At 40.2% G+C, this 26,491-nt stretch overlaps 1 protein-coding gene across 2 annotated transcripts in view; it reads left to right on the top strand.

Moving 5' to 3' along the window:
- Positions 1 to 5,997: 5,997 nt before the first annotated feature.
- PGM2L1 (phosphoglucomutase 2 like 1) overlaps positions 5,998 to 26,491 on the top strand; it is a 60,922-nt gene continuing 40,428 nt past the window's right edge. The window contains exon 1 of one of the 2 annotated variants that reach the window (XM_055423663.2): positions 5,998 to 6,740. In XM_055423663.2, the coding sequence (XP_055279638.1) occupies positions 6,630 to 6,740 (111 nt within the window). In that variant the 5' untranslated portion in view covers positions 5,998 to 6,629. Of the gene's footprint in view, positions 6,741 to 23,389; positions 23,833 to 26,491 lie in introns of those variants that run through there. The other variant, XM_088843186.1, reaches the window with a different exon arrangement.

Genomic DNA, 26,491 nt, shown 5'->3' with positions numbered 1-26,491 from the left:
CCTGTGTATTTCTTCTATTTGGCTCTTCCTGGAGGAGGAGAAGGTCATGTGAAGGCAGGGGCAGAGGTTGGAGTAATGCAGCCATAAGCTAAGGAACACTTAGAGCCACCAGAAGCTGAAAGTGGCAAGGAAGGATTCTTCCCTATGGCCTTCAGAGAGAGCATCCTCTTAATGACACAACTTGGACTTCAGGCTTTCAAATTCTGAAACAATAAATTTCGGTTGTTTCAAGACAAAAACAAATACACACAGCCCCAAAAGTCAAATCCCTGCTCTAAACTTATTGCTTGCAGCCTTGGCTACACATTGGAAACACCTGGCAGAGTTTAAAACAAAAAACAAGCAAGCAAAAATCCACTTGTTACCATGCTCCAACGCAGATTACTTGAATTAGAATCTTAAGGGGTAAGGCCCAGGAGTCAGTTCCTTAAAATGCTATGCCCTCAAGTTTGGGATCCATTACTCTGGATCAGGAATGGGTAAATGGTGGCTCAAAGTCCAAATCTGGTTTGCCACTTGTTTTTGTAAATAAAGTTTTATTAGAATGCACATACACAAAACCTCAAACTCACCCAGTTTAGCAGAGTGCATGCTGATGAAAAGAGAATTTGCAAATTAGAAAAAGAAAAATAATAAAGATCAGAGTGGAAGTAATGAAATAAGGAATAGAAAAGCAATAGAGAAAATCAACAAAGCAAAAACTCAGTTCTTTGAAGACAGCAACAAACTGGACAAATTTAGTGAGACTAACCAAGGGGAAAACAAAAGAAAACACAAAAAACAAACAAAAAGACTCCAAGTACTAAAATCGGAAATGAAAGAAGGGACATTATCACTGAACTTACAGACAAAAATGGGGATTATAAAGGAACACTATAAACAATTTTATGCCTACAAATTAGACAACCTTGATAAAATGGACAAATTCCTACAAAGACCCAAACTACTGAGATAGAGTCAAGAAGAAATAGATAAATGAACAGATCTATAAAAAGTGGAGAGATTGAGTCATTAGAAAACTACCCACAAAGCCCAGACCCAGATGGCTGCACCACTAAATTCCACTAAAAGTTTAAATAAGAATAAGTGCCAATTCTTCACAAACTCCTCTAAAAATTAGAAGAGGACAGAACAGTTCTCAACTCATTTTACCAGGTCAGTATTACCCTGATACCAAAGCCAGAAAAACACATCACAAGACAACTATGGACCAATATCTATTATTGTTGTTGTTTAGTCACTAAGTCGTGTCCAACACTTTGCAACCTCATGGACTGTAGCCCACCAGGCTCCTCTGTCCATGGAATTTCCCAGGCAAGAATACTGGAGTGGGTTGGCATCTCCTTGTCCAGGAGATCTTCCCAACCCAGAGATCAAATCCTCATCTCTTGCATTGCAGGTGGATGCTTTCCCATTGAGCCACCAGGAATGCCCAGTATCTATTATGAATGTGGTCCTCATTCATAAATTAATTAATCCTCAACAAAATACTAACAAACCAAATGCAGCAACATATAAAAACAATGATATACCACCACCAAGTAGGATGCACTTGCAATGAATTATCAAGAAATGAAATTAAGGGACTTCCCTGGTTAAGAATCCACTTTGCAATGCAAGGGATGTGGGCTTGATCCCTAGTTGGGGAACTAAGACCCCACATGCCTTTGAGCTACTAAGCACGTGCACCCCAACTACTGTGTCTGCATACCACAACTAGAGAGTTTGTGGGCTGCAACAAAATATTCCCCATAACACAATGGGCCGCAACTAACACTTGGTGCAGCCAAATTAATTAATTTAAAAAGAGAAAAAATGACATTAAATAAACAACTCCATTTACAATTGCATCCAGAAGAATAAAGTATTTACGGATAAATTTAATGAAAGAAGTACAAAAATTATACACTGAAAGCTACAAAACATTGTTGAAAGATATTCAGTTCAGTTCAGTTCAGTCACTCAGTCGTGTCCAACTCTTTGCGACCCCATGAATCACAGCACGCCAGGCCTCCCTGTCCATCACCAACTCCCAGAGTTCACTCAAAGTCATGTCCACAGAGTCAGTGATGCCATCCAGCCATCTCATTCTCTGTCGTCCCCGTCTCCTTTCACCCCCAATCCTTCCTAGCATCAGAGTCTTTTCCAGTGAGTCAACTCGTCGCATGAGGTGGCCAAAGTATTCTGAAAGCTACAAAACATTGTTGAAAGATATTAGAGAAGATTTATAATTGGAAAAATATCACATGTTCATAGATCGGAAGACTGAACCTTGTTTAGACAATAATATTCCCTGATCTGATCTATAGATTCAATGCAAGCTCAGTCACATCTGGCTTCTTTGTAAAAATTGGCAAGCTCCTTGTAAAATTTGAATGGGCTTGTAAGGGACCTAGAATAGTCAAATACTCTTGAAGAACAAAGTGGGAGTCATACTTCCTGATTTTAATTTAAAAAATTTTTATTTTATATTGCAGTGTAGTTGATTTACAATGTTGTATTAGTTTCAGGTGTACAGCAAAATGATTCAGCTATACATATACCTATTCTTTTTCAGATTCTTTTCCTATGTAAACTATTATAGAATATTGAGTTGAGTTCACTGTATTATACAGTAGGTCCTTGTTGATTATCTAGTTTATACATAGTTGTGTATATATGTTAATCCCAACCTCCTAATTTATCCTTCCTGATTTCAAATCTTACAATAAAGTAGCAGTAATTTAGACATTGTGGTACTAGCACAAGGACAGACATAAAGATGAATGGACCAGAACTGAGAGTCCAGAAATAAACACATATGTCTACAGTCAACCAACTTTTAACAAGAATGCCAAAATCATCCAATGAGGAAAGAATAGTCTTTTCAACAAATGGTCCTGGGACAAATGAATAGCCATCTTCAGAAGAATGAAGTTATATCCCTTCCTAATATTATAGCCACTCCAGTATTCTTGCCTAGAAAATCCCATGGATGGAGGAGCCTGGTAGGCTGCAGTCCGTGGGGTGGCTAAAGGTCAGACACGACTCAGCGACTTCACTTTCACTTTTCACTTTCACACATTGGAGAAGGAAATGGCAACCCACTCCAGTGTCCTTGCCTGGAGAATCCCAGGGACGGGGGAGCCTGGGGGGCTTCCATCTATGGGGTCACACAGAGTCGGACACGACTGAAGTGACTTAGCAGCAGCAATATTATATATAAAAATTAACTGAAAAGGTGAAAGTGAAAGTGTTAGTTGCTTAGTCGTGTCTGACTCTCTGCAACCTTATCCATGGAATTCTCCAGGCAGGGTCTCCCTAGGAGTTTGTCTTCTGGGACAGTACCCCAGAGATTCTGAATCAGTACATTGCGATAGGGCCTAGGAACTTTCATATTTAACAAATATGGGTCATGGAAAAAGCAAGAGAGTTCCAGAAAAACATCTATTTCTGCTTTATTGACTATGCCAAAGCCTTTGACTGTGTGGATCACAATAAACTATGGAAAATTCTGAAAGAGATGGGAATACCAGACCATCTGACCTGCCTCTTGAGAAACCTCTATGCAGGTCAGGAAGCAACAGAAGTGGACATGGAACAACAGACTGGTTCCAAATAGGAAAAGGAGTACGTCAAGGCTGTATATTGTCACCCTGTTTATTTAACTTATATGCAGAGTACATCATGAGAAACGCTGGGCTAGAGGAAGCACAAGCTGGAATTAAGATTGCCAGGAGAAACATCAATAACCTCAGATATGCAGATGACACCACTCTTACAGCAGAAAGTGAAGAGGAACTAAAAGCCTCTTGATGAAAGTGAAAGTTCAGTTCAGTCGCTCAGTCGTGTCCGACTCTCTGCGGCCCCATGAATCACAGCACACCAGGCCTCCCTGTCCATCACCAACTCCCGGAGTTCACTCAAACTCATGTCCATAGAGTCGGTGATGCCATCCAGCCATCTCATTCTCTGTCGTCCCCTTCTCCTCCCACCCCCAACCTTTCCCAGCATCAGAGTCTTTTCCAGTGAGTCAACTAGTTGCATGAGGTGGCCAAAGTATTGGAGTTTCAGCTTTAGCATCAGTCCTTCCAATGAACACCCAGGATTGATCTCCTTTAGTTATGACCAACCTAGATAGTATATTAAAAAGCAGAGACATTACTTTGCCAACCAAAGTCCGTCTAGTCAAGGCTATGGTTTTTCCCGTGGTCATGTATGGATGTGAGAGTTGGACTGTGAAGAAAGCTGATCGCCGAAGAATTGATGCTTTTGAACTGTGGTGCTGGAGAAGACTCTTGAGAGTCCCTTGTACTGCAAGGAGATCCAACCAGTCCATTCTAAAGGAGAAAGTGAAAGAGGAGAGTGAAAAAGTTGGCTTAAAGCTCAACATTCAGAAAACGAAGATCATGGCATCTGGTCCCATCACTTCATGGGAAATAGATGGGAAACAGTGGAAACAGTGTCAGACTTTTTTTGGCTCCAAGATCACTGCAGATGGTGATTGTAGCCATGAAATTAAAAGACGCTTACTCCTTGGAAGGAAAGTTATGACCAACCTAGATAGCATATTAAAAAGCAGAGACATTACTTTGCCAACAAAGGTCCATCAAGGCTATGGTTTTTCCAGTGGTCATGTATGGATGTGAGAGTTGGACTGTGAAGAAAGCTGAGCACTGAAGAATTGATGCTTTTGAACTGTGGTGTTGGAAAAGACTCTTGAGAGTCCCTTGGACTGCAAGGAGATCCAACCAGTCCATTCTAAAGGAGATCAGTCCTGGGTGTTCATTGGAAGGACTGATGCTAAAGCTGAAACTCCAATACTTTGGCCACCTCATGGGAAGAGTTGACTCACTGGAAAAGACTCTGATGCTGGGAGTGATTGGGGGCAGGAGGAGAAGGGGACGACAGAGGATGAGATGGCTGGATGGCATCACCAACTCGATGGACATGAGTTTGGGTGAACTCCGGGAGTTGGTGATGGACAGGGGGAGGCCTGGTGTGCTGCAGTTCATGGAGTCGCAAAGAGTCGGACACAACTAAGCAACTGAACTGAACACTTTGAATTTATTATATGTTTTATCTGTGAACCTCCAAGTACTTTAAAGCCATTTAAGTTACTGCAGCCAAGGTGTAAATACTATTACACTCTCCTTGCAAAAAACTGACGAGAGAAAGAGTCACTGGGTCAAAATCGTAGGGCTACTGTTTAAGAAGCTACACCAAGAGACTCAAGAGCAGCTGTGTCTGACAGGTAAGCACTTGTCATCATCTCCCACACCTGTTCTGTGACTTCAAACGCGAACATTCTGTAGAAGAGAGGAGACCAAAATAAGGAGAAATTTAAGACTATTTCTTTTCAACCTTTCTTCTTGCTCCATATTCCTATTTCCAGTGCTTTTTGCACGCTAACGCTTATTCATTTTTGTGTTATGGTTAAATGCTGACACATCTTCCCTCTTTCACAACTTGGTTGTTTTTCCCCAGTTATCTTGTTCTCCCTACCTCCTAGTCCACTGTAGCAGCTGAGCAAAATGAGCTGCTATCTGAGATCTAAAATGAGGTTGGATTGCTCGTTTGACTACTTTTGAATTCCGCCTCTTTGAAAAAGTCAGTTCACTCAGAGGCAGCTTCCTCTTTGTGTGTAAAATGAGAATGGATCACGTCCTTTTTACTCTCACATGATGGTTAAGACGATAGAAGGCGATTCGTAAACTGTAAAGCACTGAATAGAAAACAGCTGTACCCTTCCTGCACCTGCCCTTGTTTAATCTAATTGAAGCCCAGGGACACAACTGCAGTGGACCTAACGCGGACCGGGCGTTTCTATAGGGAACAGCCTAGAGGTGTGGCTTTTTTCCTTTGAGAAAACGAAGGGCAAGGAGCGCTGGGAGTTGTAGTCTGCGGTGGTCTTTACACGCCTCGAGGGGGGGAGAGAAAAAAAAAAGAACTACAACTCCCGTGAGGCCATGCGGGGGCAGCACTCGCACTCTCCCGCCAGGCGCGCTCCCCAAGACGAGACAAGTGGGGGCCTTCGCGCGGCGTGGGGATTCACAAAAGCGAGCTCTGAGGCGGGCGCGTCGTGGCGGACATGGCGTCTGATGCAGAAAAGGAGACGCGTTGGGGTGGGTGGGGATTGTAACAAGAATAAGACACTTGGGAAAAGGCAAGTTAAGAAATAAAATGGCCTTGCCCCTATTCCTCACGCTGCAGCAGGGTCCTACCTCGCGCCGCTAGGGGCGCGTCGGGAGCGCGCTTCCCGGCTCGCGCCTCTAGTCCCCGGAGCTTAAATCGGCTGGGAAGGGGCGGGGCCAGAGGCGCGAGGGCGGGGCCTAAAGCTGCGAGGGCGGCGGTAGCGGCAGCAGCCTCGACCCAGACATCTGGGACTGTTGTTGTTCTCTGGAGGTGGGACCGCCTCGGTCCGTTCGCCCAGAGAGACCAGGATCTCGTCTAGTGGGAAGGAGGCGGCCGCGTCCCCCCTCTCTCCTGTTTCCCCAAAGCTGCGACAGGACCTGGCACAAACGTCCTGCGGTTGGTCTCCGATGCCTTTCAGTGAGGAGGGGGTGTCGAGATCCCGGTGAGCGCACGTCAAGCTCCTCCAGCTCGGTGTCTTCGCTGGCTCCCCAGTCACGCTCCCCAGACTGGCTGCCATGACTGAAAACGCAGAGGGGGACCTGAACTCCAACCTGCTCCACGCCCCCTATCTCACTGGGGACCCTCAGCTAGACACAGCCATCGGGCAGTGGCTCCGTTGGGATAAGGTGGGTACCTGGTCAGCAGGGCATCCTCCCCCTCCTCCTGCACGCCCTCCCACCCTGTGTACGCCCTTGCCCGTCCCCGGTGCTCGGCAGTCTATGGGGGAGATGGCTCAGGCCATGCGGCGGGAGCTAGCGGAGCTGGGCGTTGCCACCCACCTATGCCTGTGCTGCCTTCCTGGGGCCGTCTGAGCTGGGAGAGGACTCCTGTAGTCGCTTCCTTTTGCAGGGCGAGAAATTGCTACCTTCCTTCCTCCTCCCCACTTCCCGCCCCCCTTCAAGTGTATGTCATGTTCCTTTTCTCCAAAAACATAATAATAATTAATCATCATCGTAAGTTATACCCTTAATAGAGATATTTCCTTTCCCCTTTCTTCTCCCTTGACTTCCTTCTCTGCAAATCTGAAAGTGGGTGTTTTTTGTTGTTTTTTTTTTTTTTCCACCTTCTGGGACGATATCTAACCACTATCTGCTTTAGCGCTGGTCTGATGTGTTTCCACCTTGCGTCGCTAGGTAGTCGCTGGTCTTTTATCGCTCCCGTGTATTCTCTAATACCGCCTTTTCCTCTTGAGAAAGATAAGGGTTCTCTTTTTTCCGCTGGCCAGAAGTTATCTTCTGAAAGTATCCTCTTCCACAAATCATGTTTTCCAAGTTTCATGCGATGCTCGGGATACAAACTTGTATCCATTCCTCCTCTGTTCCTCTCTCCAAATTGTTGTGGTGTTTTCATCTTGTGGAGGCATATGGGATGGATATATGAGAGCTAGAATTAAAATGCTGCCATTTCATTTGTAAAAGAGGCCCTTAGCTCCAACGGAGGAAGATGATCTAAGCTTTTGCTTTGTCGAGTATATTAAATGCATTTGTTGAAGTAGAGACGGCAACATATTTAAAATGGAATTAATAATACTGAATTAAAGAATTAATGTGGTCATATGGGAAATCATGCTATTCAGCTTCCTAAAGGATTAGTAACCTTCTGAAAAAGTTTTATTTTCACTTTGTTCAGTCCTTCATGCGTTCAGCAAAAAATATCCATTGAGCATTGGGTAATGTTTCAGGGCCTGTTGGGTCTGTGGTATGCTAGTGGTGAGGAGGCTAGAAAGGGTTCCTACCCTCAAAAAGCCTTCAGTCAGCAAATAAGGAAAACCAACAAATAAGCAATTACTTGTTTAGTATTATGTGGTCGTATGTATCCTGGACCTTCTAATTCTTCCTCTGGAGTCTAAACCAGTGCGTTTCAAACTCTTGAAGTGCATGCAGATCACCTGGAGATCTTTAAATGCAGATTGTGATTTAGGAGGCCTGGGGTGGGGTGTGAGATTCTGCTTCATAATGAACTCCCAAGTGATACCAGTGCTGCTGGTCTGTGGACCACACTTTGAGTAGCAAGGCTCCAGAATGTTCTGAATGAGCTACTAGAGAGCTAACACCCTTTTTGTAGGATTTGACCATTTATACAAAAAATACATATGTACACACACTTTTTTCAGTCATGTGCAAAATCTGTGGTATCCCATTGATTACAAAGATGTGAAAAATGCGAATAACTTTAAATCCATGTGCCTGTTTTTATTATTGCCTGCTGTGAATATAGTTCCTTGTTGTGGAAGGATACAAAAGAAGTGAAGATTTACAGATTACTCTTCTGCTTTTGGTTCATTAGGGAGGAGGAAGCCTAGTAGGAAAAAAGAGCTAAGGCTTAGCATACTGTAAATGATGTATACTGTAAACTGACCATATATATCTCTTCAGCAGAGAAATCTAAATTACAAATGAATGTTATCTTTATAGGTTTAATATAGTTAATTGCTGTTGTTTAAAGCCATCTGCTGTCAGTAAAGAAATGTGATTGTGCTTGTGTCTCTGTGAAGTGAAACGAAGATGTATGATATTCGAAGACACTTGTAGAATTCCAACACAATTTAATTTACTAGTAACTATTATGTGTGTCAAAGCCTTTGGCCCTTCAACAATAGGAGTTTGTTTCATTGCCGTGGTTGAAATCTTTTGTTCTATTTAGGTGCCAGTTTTGACTATAGTTTTCCTAATGGGTCTTTTGATTTGATTATTTTTAAAAATATTGGCTGAGTGAATTAATATTAATTGTTCATGCTGTACCTAGATATTGTTGGGTATACTGAAATGTGACAAGACTATGAAATACATATACATGTAAAAAGATAATGCTGGGATGGTATTGGTGGCAATTTAATAGTTTATAGGCAGTTGGTTTTTATAGGAGTTTAAAAGTAAGTGACCTGTGGACTGGGATAGTCAAGGAAGACAATAAGAAGATGGGATACATATAAAAAGAATGGGGAGAGCCCTCACTGAAAGTGGAAGAGAAATTAATTTATATTTAAAGGGCCTTCTATATAGAAGGTACTGACTGAAAACCTGTGGGAGACACGAGGGTTAATTAGGTATGGATTGTATCATCAAAGAACATAGAAGGGAATGTAAGACCAAAGCTTACAAATACAATACATGTAGCAAGTAACCAGTGCTTTTAACAGATTTAAATAAGTTTAATAATTATTTAATAAAAATAATATTTACTTAACCAATCCCTCTCTCAATGGGAAAAATGCTTTTAATTAGTAAAGAAAGATACATCTATTGTAGATTGATAGTGTAGGTAAGCTAGGCTTTGGTGTCCCAGGGCACTGAAATGTGGAGTCCAGAAATGTGAAACAGTCGTTTGGATTTACAGTATTTATTGCTTTACATGTTGGTGATAACATGTGTGGTCTTTCAGCATAGAGAAAGTGAGGTAATACCTGATTAATACATATTTATTTTTTATAGTGAAAAAAAGAACCTACCAAATGCCCTGATCTTTGATGACTCTGGTAAGATACATAGTACCAAGTCATAAGTTGATCTAAAAGCAATTTTTTACTTGCCCAGGTCACCAATATTGCTAGTTTTAGTCATGGTGGGTGGTGGTCTTTGAAATTTCTTCATACAGCAGGTGCTATCTGTGCTAAACCCTTCAGAATTAGTGAAAATTTAGACTTGTCAACATTGAGAGGAAGAATATTCCAAGTAGAGATAAAAACATTAATGTGTGTACTTAGAAAATTTGTTTCTGCAGTAGCTTAGGGTACATAGAAACTATTGGAAAGGCATGTAGACCAGATCATAGAAAGGCGTTAGTATGTGGTTGGTGGCCTTGAATAAAGGTATATGAAAGTGTTAAAACAAAAACAGTGCAATAAGACAGGGTGTTTATTGGGGTCCCAGGTATCCCTTGCTGTTGCTATGGAGTGACATTCTTTTGTTCTGTTTATTATAGTCCAGGAGCTGACCCTCGGTTCTTATGCCTTCAGACTAATTTGTTAGTAGTCTGTCTTGTCTCAGGATGGACTCATGCTGCTCAAGGTCACAGTAACTGATGTCAGAATTCAGAAAGCTGTTTTATTAATTTATGGTACAGGTGTGATATAGATGAATTTGTCTCAGTCAGGCATTTTCTAGATGCACCATTAGGGAAGTGAAAGAATCTGAAGCTTTGTAGTGATTATGAAATCAAATCACAAGGAGTCAGATATATGGCATAAATGTTTAACAGCATTAGCTTGTAATAAGTAAATGCAGCCATCTCTCTGATGGGACTGTCCTACCACTGGAATCCAACAAGTCTGTGGATCAAAGTGTTCCTCCTCCAGCCAATGCACAGATGACACTGCTACAGTGCTCTCCCCTTCTCTCTCTTAGAGCTAAGGCCCCCACTTCCTTCCTAATGCTTTCATACAGTCTATCAAATTGCAGACAAGTCTTGCTGGCTAGAAGCTAGGTTCTCTATAAACATGACAACTCTATCCTGTTTTTGATATACTGTAAATTTTACCATTTTTGAAAACAGTCTTATCAAAGACATTAAACCCTGTCCAAGTTCGGGTGTATAAATGTGGGTAGGGGGTGGGATGGGACCCAGGGCAGAGCTGCTCAGCCAGCTGTAGTGGCAACAACTATATACATGTTGACAACAGTGTGGAGGCAGGAATTGGCCATGGCATTTTGAGAAATAACAAGTATGGTGCTGTGGTCTCTGAAGGTAGGTTTACATTGAGAAAGAGTAGAATGTAAAGATAGATTAATTAGGTTACGGTTATGAAATGCCTGAAAATAGAAATAAAAGACTTCATCCTAAAGTCAGTGATTTTCAAACATCTAGCAATGAATGTTTTCAAGCAAAATACAGCCCACATTTTTTTAAAAGTGGTGAATTGATTTCTTTTTAAATCATCATCATGTGATGGAAAACACACCCATGAAGCACCTCTACAGAGGTTGTCTAGTCCAGTTTCATAGTGCAGAGATCCAAAGAAGTGGAAATTATCAATGGTGGTGGATAGAACCTGAATCAGAACTTGAGTCTGCCACGTAGTTCAATACAATTTTTGTAATGGTTTAGTCTCTAAGTGGTGTCTGACTCTTGTGACCCCCATGGACTGTAGCCTGCCAGGTACCTTTGTCCATGGGATTCTCTAGGCAAGAATACTGGAGTGGGTTGCTATTTCCGAGAATCTCCATTTTTTAAAAAAAAAAATTATACTAGTCTATATTACATTTTTTGTTAACCTTTTTCTAATACTTTACATAATTTGGCATTTGATCAATGAAGAATACTTATCACCTTGTTAATTTTGAAAAATATTAGTGGTTATTACTTGAATTTATTTGTGTAGTGTTTCAAACCTTGATGATCTAAATAACTTGATATTCACAACAACCCTGTATGGTAGGCAGGTTAGGTGTAGTTATCCCCACTTTTAATACTAAAGAAACTTAGTTTCAGACAAGGGAAATGACCTGCTCAAGGACATACGGCTTTTAAGTGGTAGACTTGGAACTAAACCTAGGATATCTGATCTTTACTCTAGCTTTCTTATCACTGTACTAGACTCTGTAACTGGAATGTTTAATAGATGTTAGTGACATCATAAACCAAGTTTCAGGGACCTCATTAAAACCATTTTATTGGTTTTTGTAAAAGCTGAAGTAGACTATAATATTCTACAGAATAAATTGCCATGGAATTTTTTTTTAAGAGCTGAATTTGCTGCTTAACAGTTGCTTTGGTTTCCTTGGCAACAACATTCTCCCTCTGTCCAAGACATTTAGTATGTAGAAATAAGGGTTTGGAGATATATATATACACATATATATATATATATGTAATATATGTGTATGTATGTATGTGTGTGTGTGTATATATACACACACACACATACATACACACATTTTTTTTCCTTTTGTGTATTTCCAAATTTTTTACATTTGCTCTTTAGTTTCTGCAATTTTATTTTTAAATTTATTTTTATTTATTTCAAAGAAATACATGCTTATTTTTTTTTTAAATAATAAAAAGATTATAATGGAAAGCAGTGTTCCTACTTACCTCTTCGCATCCTCAGTTTGCTCCTTAGAACCCATTTTTGACTTCTTAGTTATTGTCATGACCATAAAAGCTGGTACCACTATTCCTTGATTTATTTTACATATTATCTGTCAGATCCATGCTGTGAAAAATGAGAGCTCACTTACCCTGTTCTCTGTCCTGACTAAATTACATTATGCCATTAGTTTTAGTTATTCTTTTGAAAAACTTAAATAATTTAATTAGTGCTAACAAAGTCTCTAGGACCATAAGCCCAATTCACAAACACAGAGCTCCCAATTAGCCATTCTGTTTGAGAAGAGATTAGAAGAAAACATGCCCATGTATTAAAAACCAGAGAAAACCCATACCAGCTTCCCAGAAAAATTGGTGGATATTAGTGACTTACCAAGAATCAAGTTATGTAAAGAAAGCAAGTAGTATGAAGAGTAAACACAAAGCAGTGGACCCAGAAAAGAACCAAGGTAAAGGAACATAACAACTTAAAATCAATTTTAAAAGGTAATTATTCTATCTGGAGAAGGCAGTGACAAGCCACTCCAGTACTATTGCCTAGAAAATCCCATGGATGGAGGAGCCTGGTAGGCTGCAGTCCATGGGGTCGCTAAGGGTCGGACACGACTGAGCGACTTCACTTTCACTTTTCACTTTCCACTTTCACACATTGGAGAAGGAAATGGCAACCCACTCCAGTGTTCTTGCCGGGAGAATCCCAGGGACGGGGGAGCCTGGTGGGCTTCCGTCTATGGGGTCACACAGAGTCGGACACGACTGAAGTGACTTAGCAGCAGCAATTATTCTATCAAATAAAGAAAGATGCTATGTGAAAGGAACAAGAAAGAAGAATGAGCTCTTGGAAGTTAGGGGGGCAAAAAACTATCCCTTCACCCCCTGCCAAATGCAATAGAAAATATAAAAGTTTAAGTTGAAGAAACCTATAGCAAAAGGAAATAGAAAATATGAGAGAAGCTGACATGAAGGAACCACCCCAGGAGTTCATTGTAAAGAAATCACAGATGACAACTGTGTACTAGTTCGACACTAGGCTTTAAAGAAATGTATCTTAAAAAAGAATGTAATGTCTGTGCCATAAAAGAGAGCTGGAAGATGTTAATGATAATGATGAAGATGGCATGTTATTTCTGGCAACAGCAACATCAAAAAAAGAAAAGCAGTTAACCACAGATGGAAGAAAGGGAGGAAGGGGAGGAGGGAGGGCAGGGAGGAAGGAAGGAAGACAGACTTGAATAAGCAAGTTATGGTTCAAAAGTGAAGCAAACTAAAATAGGGTGTGATTTTTGAAGAATTAATTGATGATTCATGGGGTCGCAAAGAGTCAGACACGACTGAGTGACTGAACTGAAGGGGAAAAAATCCACTTGATCTCAGCACCTTCAGGCGACTCAAGGTGAGCCTGGAAAGATGAAATTTTTCCAAACCCGGGGTCTTTAGTGAACAATATTTAGATAATCTTAACTTAATAGACTTCCCTGATGGCTCAGACGGTAAAGTGTCTGCCTGCAATGCGGGAGACCTGGGTTTGATCCCTGGGTTGGGAAGATCCCCTGGAGAAGGAAATGGCAACCCACTCCAGTACTCTTACCTGGAAAATTCCATGGACTGAGGAGCCTGGTAGGCTACAGCCCATGGGATTGCAAAGAGTCGGACACCACTGAGCAATTTCACTTCACAACCTAATACTTGCAGTATTTTCAGTTTTGAGGATTAACCTGAAGACAAAACAGAAAATTTAAATTTTTATTGTGGTTAAAAACACATAAAATTTACCATCTTCACTGTTGTTAAGTGTGGGACTTCCCTGGTGGCTCAGACGGTAAAGCGTCTGCCTGCAGTGTGGGAGACCCGGGTTCAATCCCTGGGTCGGGAAGATCTCCTGGAGAAGGAAATGACAACCCACTCCAGTATTCTTACCTGGAAAATCCCATGGACGGAGGAGCCTGGTAGAGTACAGTCCATGGGGTTGCAAAGAGTCAGACACGACTGAGCGACTTCACTTTTTCAATAATAGCATTAATCAGATTCTCATTTTTATGAAACAGATCTCCAGAACGTTTTTGTCTTGTGAATCTGAAATTCTATACTCATTAAAGAAGTCCCCTTACCTCCATTCCCTCTAGCTCCAAAACACAGTGTTAACGACAGGGGAAACAGGTTGGGTAGGAGAGTTTAAGGAAACTCCCTGTACTACCTGTTCAGTTTTCTTTAAACCCAAAATTTTTCTAAAAATTCAAGTCTTTGATTAAAAAAAAATACTTGAAAGGGAAAGCATTCTTATTTGAAAGCACCCTCTTCTTTCCCATCTGAAAATATCAAAATAGGTAGACCGACTACTTCTTCCTTTTATTTAGGGTCTTCTTTGCCCTGTTTTTTTCTTTCAAAAAGGAGTTTTGTTTAGTTCCTTTAAGTTTTCTACAAGGCCATTAGAAGTCTATTTGGTTATATCTTTAATCTAGAATTATTTTTGCCCATCTCTTCCTTTCCTCCTATTTGAATAGGATGCTCAGGGCTGGTGCACTGGGATGAACCAGAGGGATGGGATGGGGAGGGAGGTGGGAGGGGGTTCAAGATGGGGAACACATGTATACCCGGGGCAGATTCATGTCAATGTATGGCAAAACCGATACAATAATGTAAAGTAATTAGCCTCCATTTAAAATAAATAAATTAAAAAAAAAAAAAGAAAAATCAGAGAGCCAAGAGAAGCTAACGAAAGGGAATTTGTCTTTATTTGGCTCTTCCAAATTATACTTACAAAAGTGAAAGTGAAAGTGTTAGTTGCTCTGTAGTGTCTGACTCTTTACGACCCCATGGACTACAGCCCACCAGACTCCTCTGTCCGTGGGGTTTCCCAGGTAAGAATACTGGAGTGGGTTGCCATTTCCTCCTCCAGAGGATCTTCCTGCCCCAGGGATTGAACCCAGATCTCCCACATTTCAGGCAGATTCTTTGCTCTCTGAGCCACTAGGGAAGTCATGGGAAAGTAGTAGTCTCTTAGTCATGTTTGACTCTGTGACCCCATGGACGGACTGTAGCCCACCAGGCTCCTCTGTCCTTGGACTTCTCCAGGCAAGAATACTGGAGTGGGTAACCATTCCCTTCTCTAGGAAATCTTCCTGAGTGAGGGATTGAACCCAGCTCTCCCACATTGCAGGCAAATTGTTTAGTGTTTGAGCCATGCCTGGGACTACCACAATAAGAGAAGCCTATGCTTATAAGATACATTAAATTAACCAAAGAATGTAAATACTATTAAATTCCATAACTCGATTTTCATCGTCTCTCCCTGGACAATCTAAATTTGATTTATCAATCCTTGTGGGAAGACAGTGTGTTTCGCTTATTTAGTTGTTTTTATTTATTTCATATGTCTGTTCTACATTTTAGAAATACTTTTCCCCCCAAATAAAAGGTTGGGTAGTAATTTAGTGTAGATTTTGCTGAAGGAGTATTTTTTTCCATTAGTTACTCTCTGCATTATTGATAATTAGTACTGAAGCTGCTGCCCTCTGGTGTTGGGAGTTAATGAAGAAAATGATTAATGCTGGTGGAAAGGATACAGATAGTGTATCCAGTCTTGCATAGGATCTCTTACACCAAGTAATTTAATGAGCACTATATCTTACCAAACAAAACTATGAAAATAGTCTTATTGAATGCTCAAAAGAGTATGAAAATTATAATGTAAATGAAAAATACTGTGCTTCTTAGATGCAAAGTCATCTTAGCTTTCAGTTCACCAGACTGTTAGAAAATCTTTTCAGTGTAAGTGGTAGTTTTGTGGTTTCTGCTTCAGAATTTTCTCATGTAATTTTCCCTCTGAAATATTTCATTATTTATTGCAGGTAAAAACTATTAAAAACCTAAATGCCCACAAAAGATATATAATCTAGAACACTGCAGCAGTTGAAAACCTATCAAGGAAATTAAACTGAACAGGGGACATGCAATAACAATGAATAGATTTTTAAAATTGAGGTATAGTTGATATACAATGTATATATATATGTATATATATACATATATATATATACAATATATGTCACGTGTACAGCATCAGTTCAGTTCAGTCGCTCAGTCGTGTCTGACTCTTTGTGACCCCAGGAATCGCAGTATGCCAGGCCTCCATGTCTATCACCAACTGCTGGAGCCTACTAAACTTATGTCCATCAAGTCGGTGAAGCCATCCAACCATCTCATCTTCTGTTGTCCCCTTCTCCCCTGTCTTCAATCTTTCCCAGCATCAGGGCCTTCTCCAATGAAGCAGTTCTTTGTGTCAGGTGGCCAATGTATTGGAGTTTCAGCTTCAACATCAGTCCTTCCAATGAACACCCAGGACTGATTTCCTTTAGGATGGACTGGTTGGATCTCCTTGCCATCCAAGGGACTGTCAAGAATATTATCCAGCACCACAGTTCAAAAGCATCAATTCTTCGGGGCTCAGCTTTCTTTATAGACCAACTCTCACATCTATACATGACTACTGGAAAAACTGTAGCTTTAACTAGACATTTAGAATCAAACCGCATACCCTCCAGAGAGATGTTCAGAGGGCTCAAACAAAACCTTGTGTGAAAAAGTTCTAACATACATAAAATTGAAATCTCTTAAGAAGAGGAAAGAAAATGAACTAGAATCGATATTTGAAAAGATAATAACTGTGAAGTTCCCTAAACTAGTGAATGACACAAATCCACAGATAAAAGAGATTGGGGTTAATTTGTGTTGTCTAAACTTTTCCCTCTGATTATATGATCCTTCTGTAAAAGGAAATAAAGAAATATAAAGGTTAATCGCCACTAAAAAAGAATAGTCTGTTTCTTCATAGTTTTATTTTTCTGTGTATTTGTATGTATCTATTTTATAAATCTGGAATCATATTGCACATATGGTGTATATACTTTCCCCCTTAATATATCATAAATTTTTCCCCATATCCTAGAATTCTAAAGGGAATTTTAGTGTACTATTCTAATTTTTACATCATACTTTTTATTTAACCAGTTTTCTATTGGATATATAGTTTGCTTATAATTATTTTTATTATTGACATAATAACAAGTTTTATATCTTCATGACTAAATTTTAACGTGCATCTATGATTTTTCCCCCCTTGGGATAAATTTCTAAAAATAGAATTACTGGATCAAAGGCTATTTAATATATGTTATTTATAACATTGGTAAATTGTCATCTGAGATATTATATCAACTTATAGGAATAGAATGAGAAAGACGAGATCTCTTCAAGAAAATTAGAGATACCAAGGGAACATTTCATGCAAAGAGGAGCACAATAAAGGACAGAAATGGTAGGGACCTAACAGAAGCAGAAGATAGTAAGAATACAGAGAAAAACTGTACAAAAAAGATCTTCACGACCCAGATAATCACAATGGTATGATCACTCACCTAGAGCCAGACGTACTGGAATGCGAAGTCAAGTGGGCCTTAGGAAGCATCACTACGAACAAAGCTACTGGAAGTGATGGAATTCCAGTTGAGCTATTTCAGATCCTAAAAGATGGTGTTGTGAAAGTGCCGCACTCAATATGCCAGCAAATCTGGAAACTCGGCAGTGGCCACAGGACTGGAAAAGGTCAGTTTTCATTCCAATCCCAAAGAAAGGCAATGCCAAAGAATGTTCAAACTACCGCACAGTTGCACTCATCTCACACAGTAGTAAAGTAAAGCTCAAAATTCTCCAAGCCAGGCTTCAACAGTACATGAACCATGAACTTCCAGATGTTCAAGCTGGATCTAGAGAAGGCAGAGGAACCAGATATGAAATTGCCAACATCCGTTGGATCGTCGAAAAAGTGAGAGTTCCAGAAAAACATCTACTTCTGCTTTATTGACAACACCAAAGCCTTCGACTGTGTGGATAACAACAAACTGTGGAAAATTCTTAAAAGGTGGCAATACCAGACCACCTGACCTGACCACCTGACTACATACAGAAACCTGTATGTAGTTCTAAATGTAAGCAACATTTAGAACTGGACATGGAACAACAGACTGGTTCCACATCGGGAAAGGAGCACATCAAGGCTGTATGTTGTCACCCTGCTTATTTAACTTATATGCGGAGTACATCATGAGAAATGCTGGGCTGGATGAAGTGCAAGCTGGAATCAAGATTGCTGGGAGAAATATCAATAACCTCAGATATGCAGATGACGCCACCCTTATGGCAGAAAGCGAAGAACTAAAGAGCCTTTTGATGAAGGTGAAAGAGGAGAGTGAAAAAGTTGCCTTAAAACTCAGCATTCAGAAAACTAAGATCATGGCATCCGGTCCCATCACTTCATGGCAAATAGATGGGAAAACAATGGAAACAGTAACAGACTTTATTTGGGGGGGCTCTAAAATCACTGCAAATGGTGATTTCAGCCATGAAATTAAAAGATGCTTGCTCTTTGGTAGAAAAGCTATGACCAACCTAGACAGCATATTAAAAAGCAGAGACATTACTTTACCAACAAAGGTCCATCTAGTCAAAGCTATAGTTTTTCCAGTAGTCATGTTTGGATGTGAGAGTTGGACTATAAAGAAAGCTGAGTGCCGAAGAATTGATGCTTTTGAACTGTGGTGTTGGAGAAGACTCTTGAGAGTCCCTTGGACTGCAAGGAGATCCAACTAGCCCATCCTAAAGGAAATGAGTCCTGAATAATTGTTGGAAGGACTGATGCTGAAGCTGAAACTCCAATACTTTGGCCACTTGATGGGAAGAACCGACTCACTGGAAAATACCCTGATGCTGGGAAAGATTGAAGGCGGGAGGAGAAGGGGATGACAGAGAATGAGATGGTTGGATGGCATCACTGACTCAATGGACATGAGTTTGAGTAGGCTCCGGGAGTTGGTATGGACAGGGAAGTGTGGCATCCTGCAGTCCATGGGAGTTGCAAAGAGTCAGATAAGACTGAGCAACTGCACTAAGTATATTCCCTGTATGAAAGATTGTATTTTTCCTATATGTATTTTCCATCCATGTATATGAAATGTTATGTTGCTTTGTATCATTTTTTGGTATCCTATGCATTTCTATTTTTTGTATCATACATACATATCCCATCTAACATGCTATACCTTCAGTGCACCTTATTTGAAAGGTAGGATCTTTAGTTCCTCCCCTGACACATGGGGAGACTTTTGTAACTGTCTCAGAAATTCAGAACAGTGGAGGTGAAGCTTCCTGACTTTCTTTTTTTGTTGCTGTTTTTTTTAATATTTATTATTTGTTTATTTATTTGGCCTTCCCAGGTGGCACCAGTGGTAAAAAACTCACCTGCTGACACAAGAGACAAGGGTTCAATCCCTGGGTCAGGAAGATCCCCTGGAGAAGGAAGTGCCAACCCACTCCAGTATTCTTGCCTGGAAAATCCCATGGACAGAGGCGCCTGGTGGGTTAGAGTCCATGGGGTCGCAAAGAGTCAGACATGACTGAGTGACTGAGCACAGCACATTTATTTATTTGGCTTCACCTGATTTTTAGCTGTAGCATGAGGGATCTTTGGTTACATCATGAGAACTCTTAGTTGCAGCTTGTGGGATCTAGTTCCCCAACCAGGGATTGAACCCAGGGCCCCTGCATTGGAAGTGTGGAGTCTTGGCCACTGGAGCACCAGGGAAGTCCTTGAAGCTTCCTGACTTCCAAGGCTAGATCATAAAAGGTAATGTAACTTCCCCCTGGCTTGCTTGTTTTTGAGATACTTGCCCTTGGAGCCATGTCATATATCAGTTCAGTTCAGTCGCTGAATCATGTCCGACTCTTTGTGACCCCATGAATCGCAGCATGCCAGGCCTCCCTATCCATCACCAACTCCCGGAGTTTACCCAAACTCATGTCCATCGAGTTGATGATGCCATCCAGCCATCTCATCCTCTGTCATCCCCTTCTCCTGCCCCCAGTCCCTCCCAGCATCAGGATCTTTTCCAATGAGTCAGCCCTTTGCATGAGGTGGCCAAAGTTTTGGAGTTTCAGCTTCAGCATCAGTCCTTCCAATGAAGACCCAGGACTGATCTCCTTTAGGATGGACTGGCTGGATTTCCTTGCAGTCCAGGGTACTCTCAAGAGTCTTCTCCAACACCACAGTTCAAAAGCATCAATTCTTCAGCGCTCAGCTTTCTTCACAGTCCAACTTGCACATCCATACATGACCACTGGAAAAAACCATAGCCTTGACTAGATGGACCTTTGTTGGCAAAGTAATATCTCTGCTTTTCAGTATGCTATCTAGGTTGGTCATAACTTTCCTTCCAAGGAGTAAGCGTCTTTTCATTTCATGGTTGCAGTCACCATCTGCAATGATTTTAGAGCCCAGAAAAATAAAGTCTGACACTGTTTCCATTGTTTCCCCATCTATTTCCCATGAAGTGATGGGATCAGATGACATGATCTTAGTTTTCTGAATGTTGAGCTTCAAGCCAACCTTTTCACTCTCCTCTTTCACTTTCATCAAGAGGCTTTTGAGTTTCTCTTCACTTTCTGCCATAAGGGTGGTATCATCTGCATATCTGCGTTATTTATATTTCTCCCAGCAATCTTGATTCCAGCTTGTGCTTCTTCCAGCCCAGCATTTCTCATGATGTACTCTGCATATAAGTTAAATAAGCAGGGTGACAATATACAGCCTTGACGTACACCTTTTCCTATTTGGTACCACTCTGTTGTTCCATGTCCAGTTCTAACTGTTGCTTCCTGACCTGCATACAGGTTTCTCAAGAGGCAGATCAGGTAGTCTGGTATCCCCATCTCTTTCAGAATTTTCCACAGTTTATTGTGATCCACACAGTTAAAGGCTTTGGCATAGTCAATAAAGCAGAAATAGAGGTTTTTCTGGAACTCTTGCTTTTTTGATGATCCAGTGGATGCTGGCAATTTGATCTCTGGTTCCTCTCCCTTTTCTAAAACCTGCTTGAACATCTGGAAGTTCACAGTTCACATATTGCTGAAGCCTGGCTTAGAGAATTTTGCGCATTACTTTACTAGTATGTGAGATGAGTACAATTGTGCAGTACTTTGAGCATTCTTTGGCATTGCCTTTCTTTGGGTTTGGAATGAAAACTGACCTTTTCCAGCCCTGTGGCCACTGCTGAGTTTTCCAAATTTGCTGGCATATTGAGTGCAGCATTTTCACATCATCTTTTAGGATTTGAAATAGCTCAACTGGAATTCCATCACCTCTACCAGCTTTGTTCATAGTGATGCTGTCTAAGGCCCACTTGACTTCACATTCCAGGATGTCTGACTTTAGGTGAGTGGTCACACCATCGTGATTATCTGGGTCGTGAAGATCGTTTTTGTATAGATTTTCTGTGTATTCTTGCCACCTCTTCTTACTATCTTCTGCTTCTGTTAGGTCCCTACCATTTCTGTCCTTTATTGAACCCATCTTTGCATGAAATGTTCCCTTATTATCTCTAATTTTCTTGAAGAGATCTCTAGTCTTTCCCATTCTGGATGCAATCTCAAAAACGACAGAATGATATCTGTTCGTGTCCAAGGCAAACCTTTCAATATCACGGTAATCCAAGCCTATGCCCCAACCAGTAACGCTGAAGAAGCTGAAGTTGAACGGTTCTATGAAAACCTACAAGACCTTTTAGAATGTACACCCAAAAAAGATGTCCTTTTCATTATAGGGGACTGGAATGCAAAAGTAGCAAGTCAAGAAACACCTGGAAAAACAGGCAAATTTGTCCTTGGAGTACAGAATGTAGCGGGGCAAAGTCTCATAGAGTTTTGCCAAGAGAACGCACTGGTCATAGCAAACACCCTCTTTCAACAACACAAGAGAAGACTCTACACATGAACATCACCAGATGGTCAACATTGAAATCAGATTGATTATATTCTTTGCAGCCAAAGATGGAGAAGCTCTGTACAGTCAGCAAAAACATGACCAGAGCTGACTATGGCTCAGATCATGAACTCCTTATTGCCAAATTCAGACTGAAATTGAAGAAAGTAGGGAAAACCGCTAGACCATTCAGATATGACCTAAATCATATCCCTTATGATTATACAGTGGAGGTGAGAAATGGATTTAAGGGACTAGATCTGATAGACAGAGTGCCTGATGAACTATGGATGGAGGTTCGTGACAGTGTACAGGAGACAGGGACCAAGACCATCCCCATGGAAAAGAAATGCAAAAAAGCAAAATGGCTGTCTGAGGAGGCCTTACAAATAGCTGTGAAAAGCAGAGAAGCAAAAAGCAAAGGAGAAAAGGAAAGATATACCCATTTGAATGCAGAGTTCCAAAGAACAGCAAGGAGATATAAGAACGCCTTCCTCAGTGATCATTGCAAAGAAATGTCACATATAGTGACCACTCTAAATATGCAGTTGACAGCCCCAGTAGCCCCATCCTGGCTCTGCCCTTTCTGAATTCATGAGCCATGGAAACTGTGAGAAATAAATGACTGTTGATTAAGCCACTAAGTTTGGAGTGGTTTGTTACCCCTGCCGTTGTAATTAATATACCCTCCCTTCCCAGCACTGGGCTTACAATTTTGAAAACTCTTAATATAATTTCTAAGTGAAAAATGATATCTTACTTCAATTTTTATTTCCTTGATTACTGGGAAGAAGCTATTGGGTAGGTAAGAAGCTATTGGGTAGGGAAGTAATAGTTGGCATGCCAGCTATAGATATCATTTCAAACTTAATAAATAGTCTGGTGCTGAAGTCATTCTCTCTCTACCCTCAACTTGATCCTCACCCTTTTCCCTCCAGTTTCTACTCATATTTCAGTTCAGATATTACTTCTTCCAGTTAGCTTTCCCTGGCTCTGCTGTCTATCTTTCAGCCCATTCTGGGTTAGAGGCTTATCTTATGTGCTCCTATAAAACCCTGTTACTAACTCCTATTTTAATACTTTTTATATTTGATGTGGTAATTGCCCTTTTACTTATTGTTATGCTTCAGTAGATCTTGAGCTTTACAGGAGCAGAGACACTATCTTCTTGTTCCCTATAGCATTTGCTGTGTCTAGCATATAGTGTGTGCTTAAAAAGGAGATATTAATTCAACAAACATTTGAGTGTCTACTGGGTACCAGGTTCTGTTCTTGATAGTGAAAATACATTAATAATTAAAGTAATATTTTGATTGATCACAAGTAGTATATATTTGTGATTTAATTTATCCTCAAAGATAACATGAAATTAGTTTTCCAAAGGGCTTTATCTTAAAAACTATATCCACTTAATTAGAAAATTCATTTCAATTGGGAATTCTGTTTGATTGCATGGTTACTTAAACCTGTTCTAATATTCTCTTTCTCTCATAGTTATGTTCCCTGAAAGAACATAGCTATTTTGTCACTATTTATGATTCTGAGTCAACACATCTTCTTTGTACAAGGTACAAGTTAGCTACTGTGGGAGATACAAGGTTGTTGAAAATATGGTCACTGCTATCAACTATGAAGGTACCACCATTATGTAGCTGGGCTCCCCTGGTGGTTAAGAATCCACCTGCCAATGCAGGAGACCTGTGTTCATCTCTGTGTTGGGGAGACTCCCCTGGAGAAAGAAATGGCAACCCACTCCAGTATTCCTGCCTGGGAAATCCCATGGACAGAGGAGTCTGGCAGGCTACAGTCCATGGGTTGGCAAAAAGTCGGACACGGCTTAGCAACTGAGCACACTCCACCATTATGTAAGTGATTACTCTTTTTAAGGAAATTTCTACTATCATCTGTTAACTTTTAATACTTTGAGTGACATTGCACTTGGGATTGTAGCAAAAATATAAGCATAGTTATTTCCCCCATAATGTTTGCAAAATAAAGACTTTGATGAATGTTGAGTTAATATATTAATGGCAAGAAGAATGCTTAGATAGGTAGGAGAAGGAGAAATGATAGGGGATGGAATTCAGTGTATTGAAAAACTATTTTATTGGGAGTCAAGAAGCCTCAACCTTATTTCACATCAGGACACAACCATCACCTACAGTCAAAGCTGTGTAGCAAAGACTATGAAATGTAATGGCTCAAAGCAGAGAGAAGATAATTTCTCTCATAACCTTCAGAGGTCAGTGGCTGACCAGGGCTGGTGGAGGGGACCTGTGCCATCCTCAAAATGTGACTGCCACACTGATCCAAAATGGCTTCAACCTATGGGAAGAAGAATAAGATTTAGGAGAGTGTACACTTAATCCTTTTCAGGGAAAGACCTGAAAATGGAACATATCATTCCCACTTTCATGTCATTGGCCAGAGTTTAGTCACATGGTCACACTTATCTGTAAGGTAGACTGAAGGATAGCCCTTAGCCAGGCTGCCATGTAAGTACCCAACTGTATGATTAAAGAAGAGAGAAATATTGGGAGGCATCTAGCAATTGGGTGCTATTACCAATCTGTGATCCTCAGATTCCTGACTGTCAACCTTTTAAAACACCTTGGGAAATTTATATATGTGTCTGTTTATCATCCATTTGAAATACCAAGTTCTTTTTGATTGAAATTAGGAGTATATATGGTAGTACTTGAGGAGGGCATGGCATCCCACTCCAGTATTCTTGCCTGGAGAATCCCCATGGAGAGAAGAGGCTGGCGGGCTATAGTCCATGTGGTCGCAAAGAGTCAGACACGACTGAGCAACTAAGCACATGGTAGTACTTAAGATACGTTTAATTTTTAGCAATTGGCAATTATCCTTGATTTAAATTTTTTAAATAAACTGATGTATTTTGTTGGACAAAAATATTTCCAAGTATGAACTTCATTGGAGAAATAATTAAATAGAGAGCAATGAAGAAGTTAAACTATTGACTAGTTTCCAAAGTGAATCTAACAATCAAAATGTTAGAGTTTGAAGGGCTCTTTTCTTTCTTCTTTTTTTTAAAAAAATGCATATATAGAAGCTATATACCAGAATGAGGTCTTTTCAGATTAAATTCCAACCCCTTTTAAGATTAAATTTCAACCCCTAAATTGTACTGATGAGCTTCAGAGAGAAGTGACCTGTCCAAAGGCTCATAGTTTATTCGATAAGAGAGACTGAGTAAAGAACTCAAGGCTTCTAAGTTTTAGTCTGTTAAAGAAACTGACAGCAATATGGAAAGAATAATCTCAGCCAGGATACTGCATAAGCCCTGAAGATACAGAGTGAAGTAATTTCTTTCAGTCTACCACCAAAAAAAGTTTTGAGTAGTATGTGATATTTCTCTGTGAATATTAAACTAGAGCAGGTTAACTGTAGTAGCAAATACTCCAAAATTTGTTGGCATATTTGTGAGGTAGGAGGTAGAGGGGAATTTTGCTCTGTGAATCATTTATTCCACCTTAATGCTACATACTCCTGTAAGTCCTTGGAGCCCTCTCTCTTTTGTGGGTTGAGGAAAGAGAGGATGGGGAGGGGGCGGAGGTGACTGGTGGTAAGGGAGTGTTTAATGGCCTGGATTGACACACATCTCTTTTACTCAGATCTGTTGACCAAAACTCTGTCACATGATCTCATGTAACTCTAAGGGAGGCTGAAAAATATATTCTGGCTGTGTGCCCAGAAGAAGAACAGAACATCATTTCTATTTCTTACAAGGGAGGATACTAGAGTAAAATTATCTGTTCAAAGTACTAGTAATAGATGCTACTGACTAGAGATTTAATATAGTCCCTCACATGATCTCTTACTGTAGAAAAGATAATCTAAAAAGTTATCACACTCTACTGAGAATATAAGGTCTAGGAGGAGGTCAAGTGATTTGTTCCAGATTGTCTAGCTAACCAGTTGCAGACTCAAGATCAGAGTCACTCTTCATGAAGAGTCTGTGGTCTCTTCATTACCCTGCAGTAACCTCCTGAACTAGTTGACCAACAGTTGGGTTCTTCATTTGTCAAAAAAGGTGAGATGTATCATAATAAATAAAAAAGCGACTATTTGAAATGTTTTATTTTGATTACCTTATATGAGAAATATTTTTATTTAAACCTTCATAGAGATATATATTATTGTGTCATTGAATGGTCAACTTCACCTCAGCATATGTGCTTTGTAATTAAAAAAAAACCCAAGAGTTAAAAATAAGACTGTTTATGTAGTCTTAAATTTTGAAATAAACTGATTGTTTTTATATTTCACACTAATCTTGGCATAATCAATGTTATACTTAAATGGTAACAATGTATTTTTTAAATTTATTTTCTACTTCTGGAGTAATTAGCATCTTTATTTCCTGGATATGATTTTTATGTTCATTTAGTGATTATTATTCAGATTTTATTAAGCCAGTTGTTATTAAGTAAATATCTTTTTTTAAATTAATTATTTATTTTACTTTACAATATTGTATTGGTTTTGCCGTACATTGAC

This window comes from Moschus berezovskii, chromosome 14, assembly GCF_049115385.1.
Source record: "Moschus berezovskii isolate FMDL1 chromosome 14, NW_MosBer_1.0, whole genome shotgun sequence".
In the NCBI taxonomy this organism is placed as follows: domain Eukaryota; kingdom Metazoa; phylum Chordata; class Mammalia; order Artiodactyla; family Moschidae; genus Moschus; species Moschus berezovskii.
This window is presented reverse-complemented; position numbering and strand designations above follow the sequence as displayed.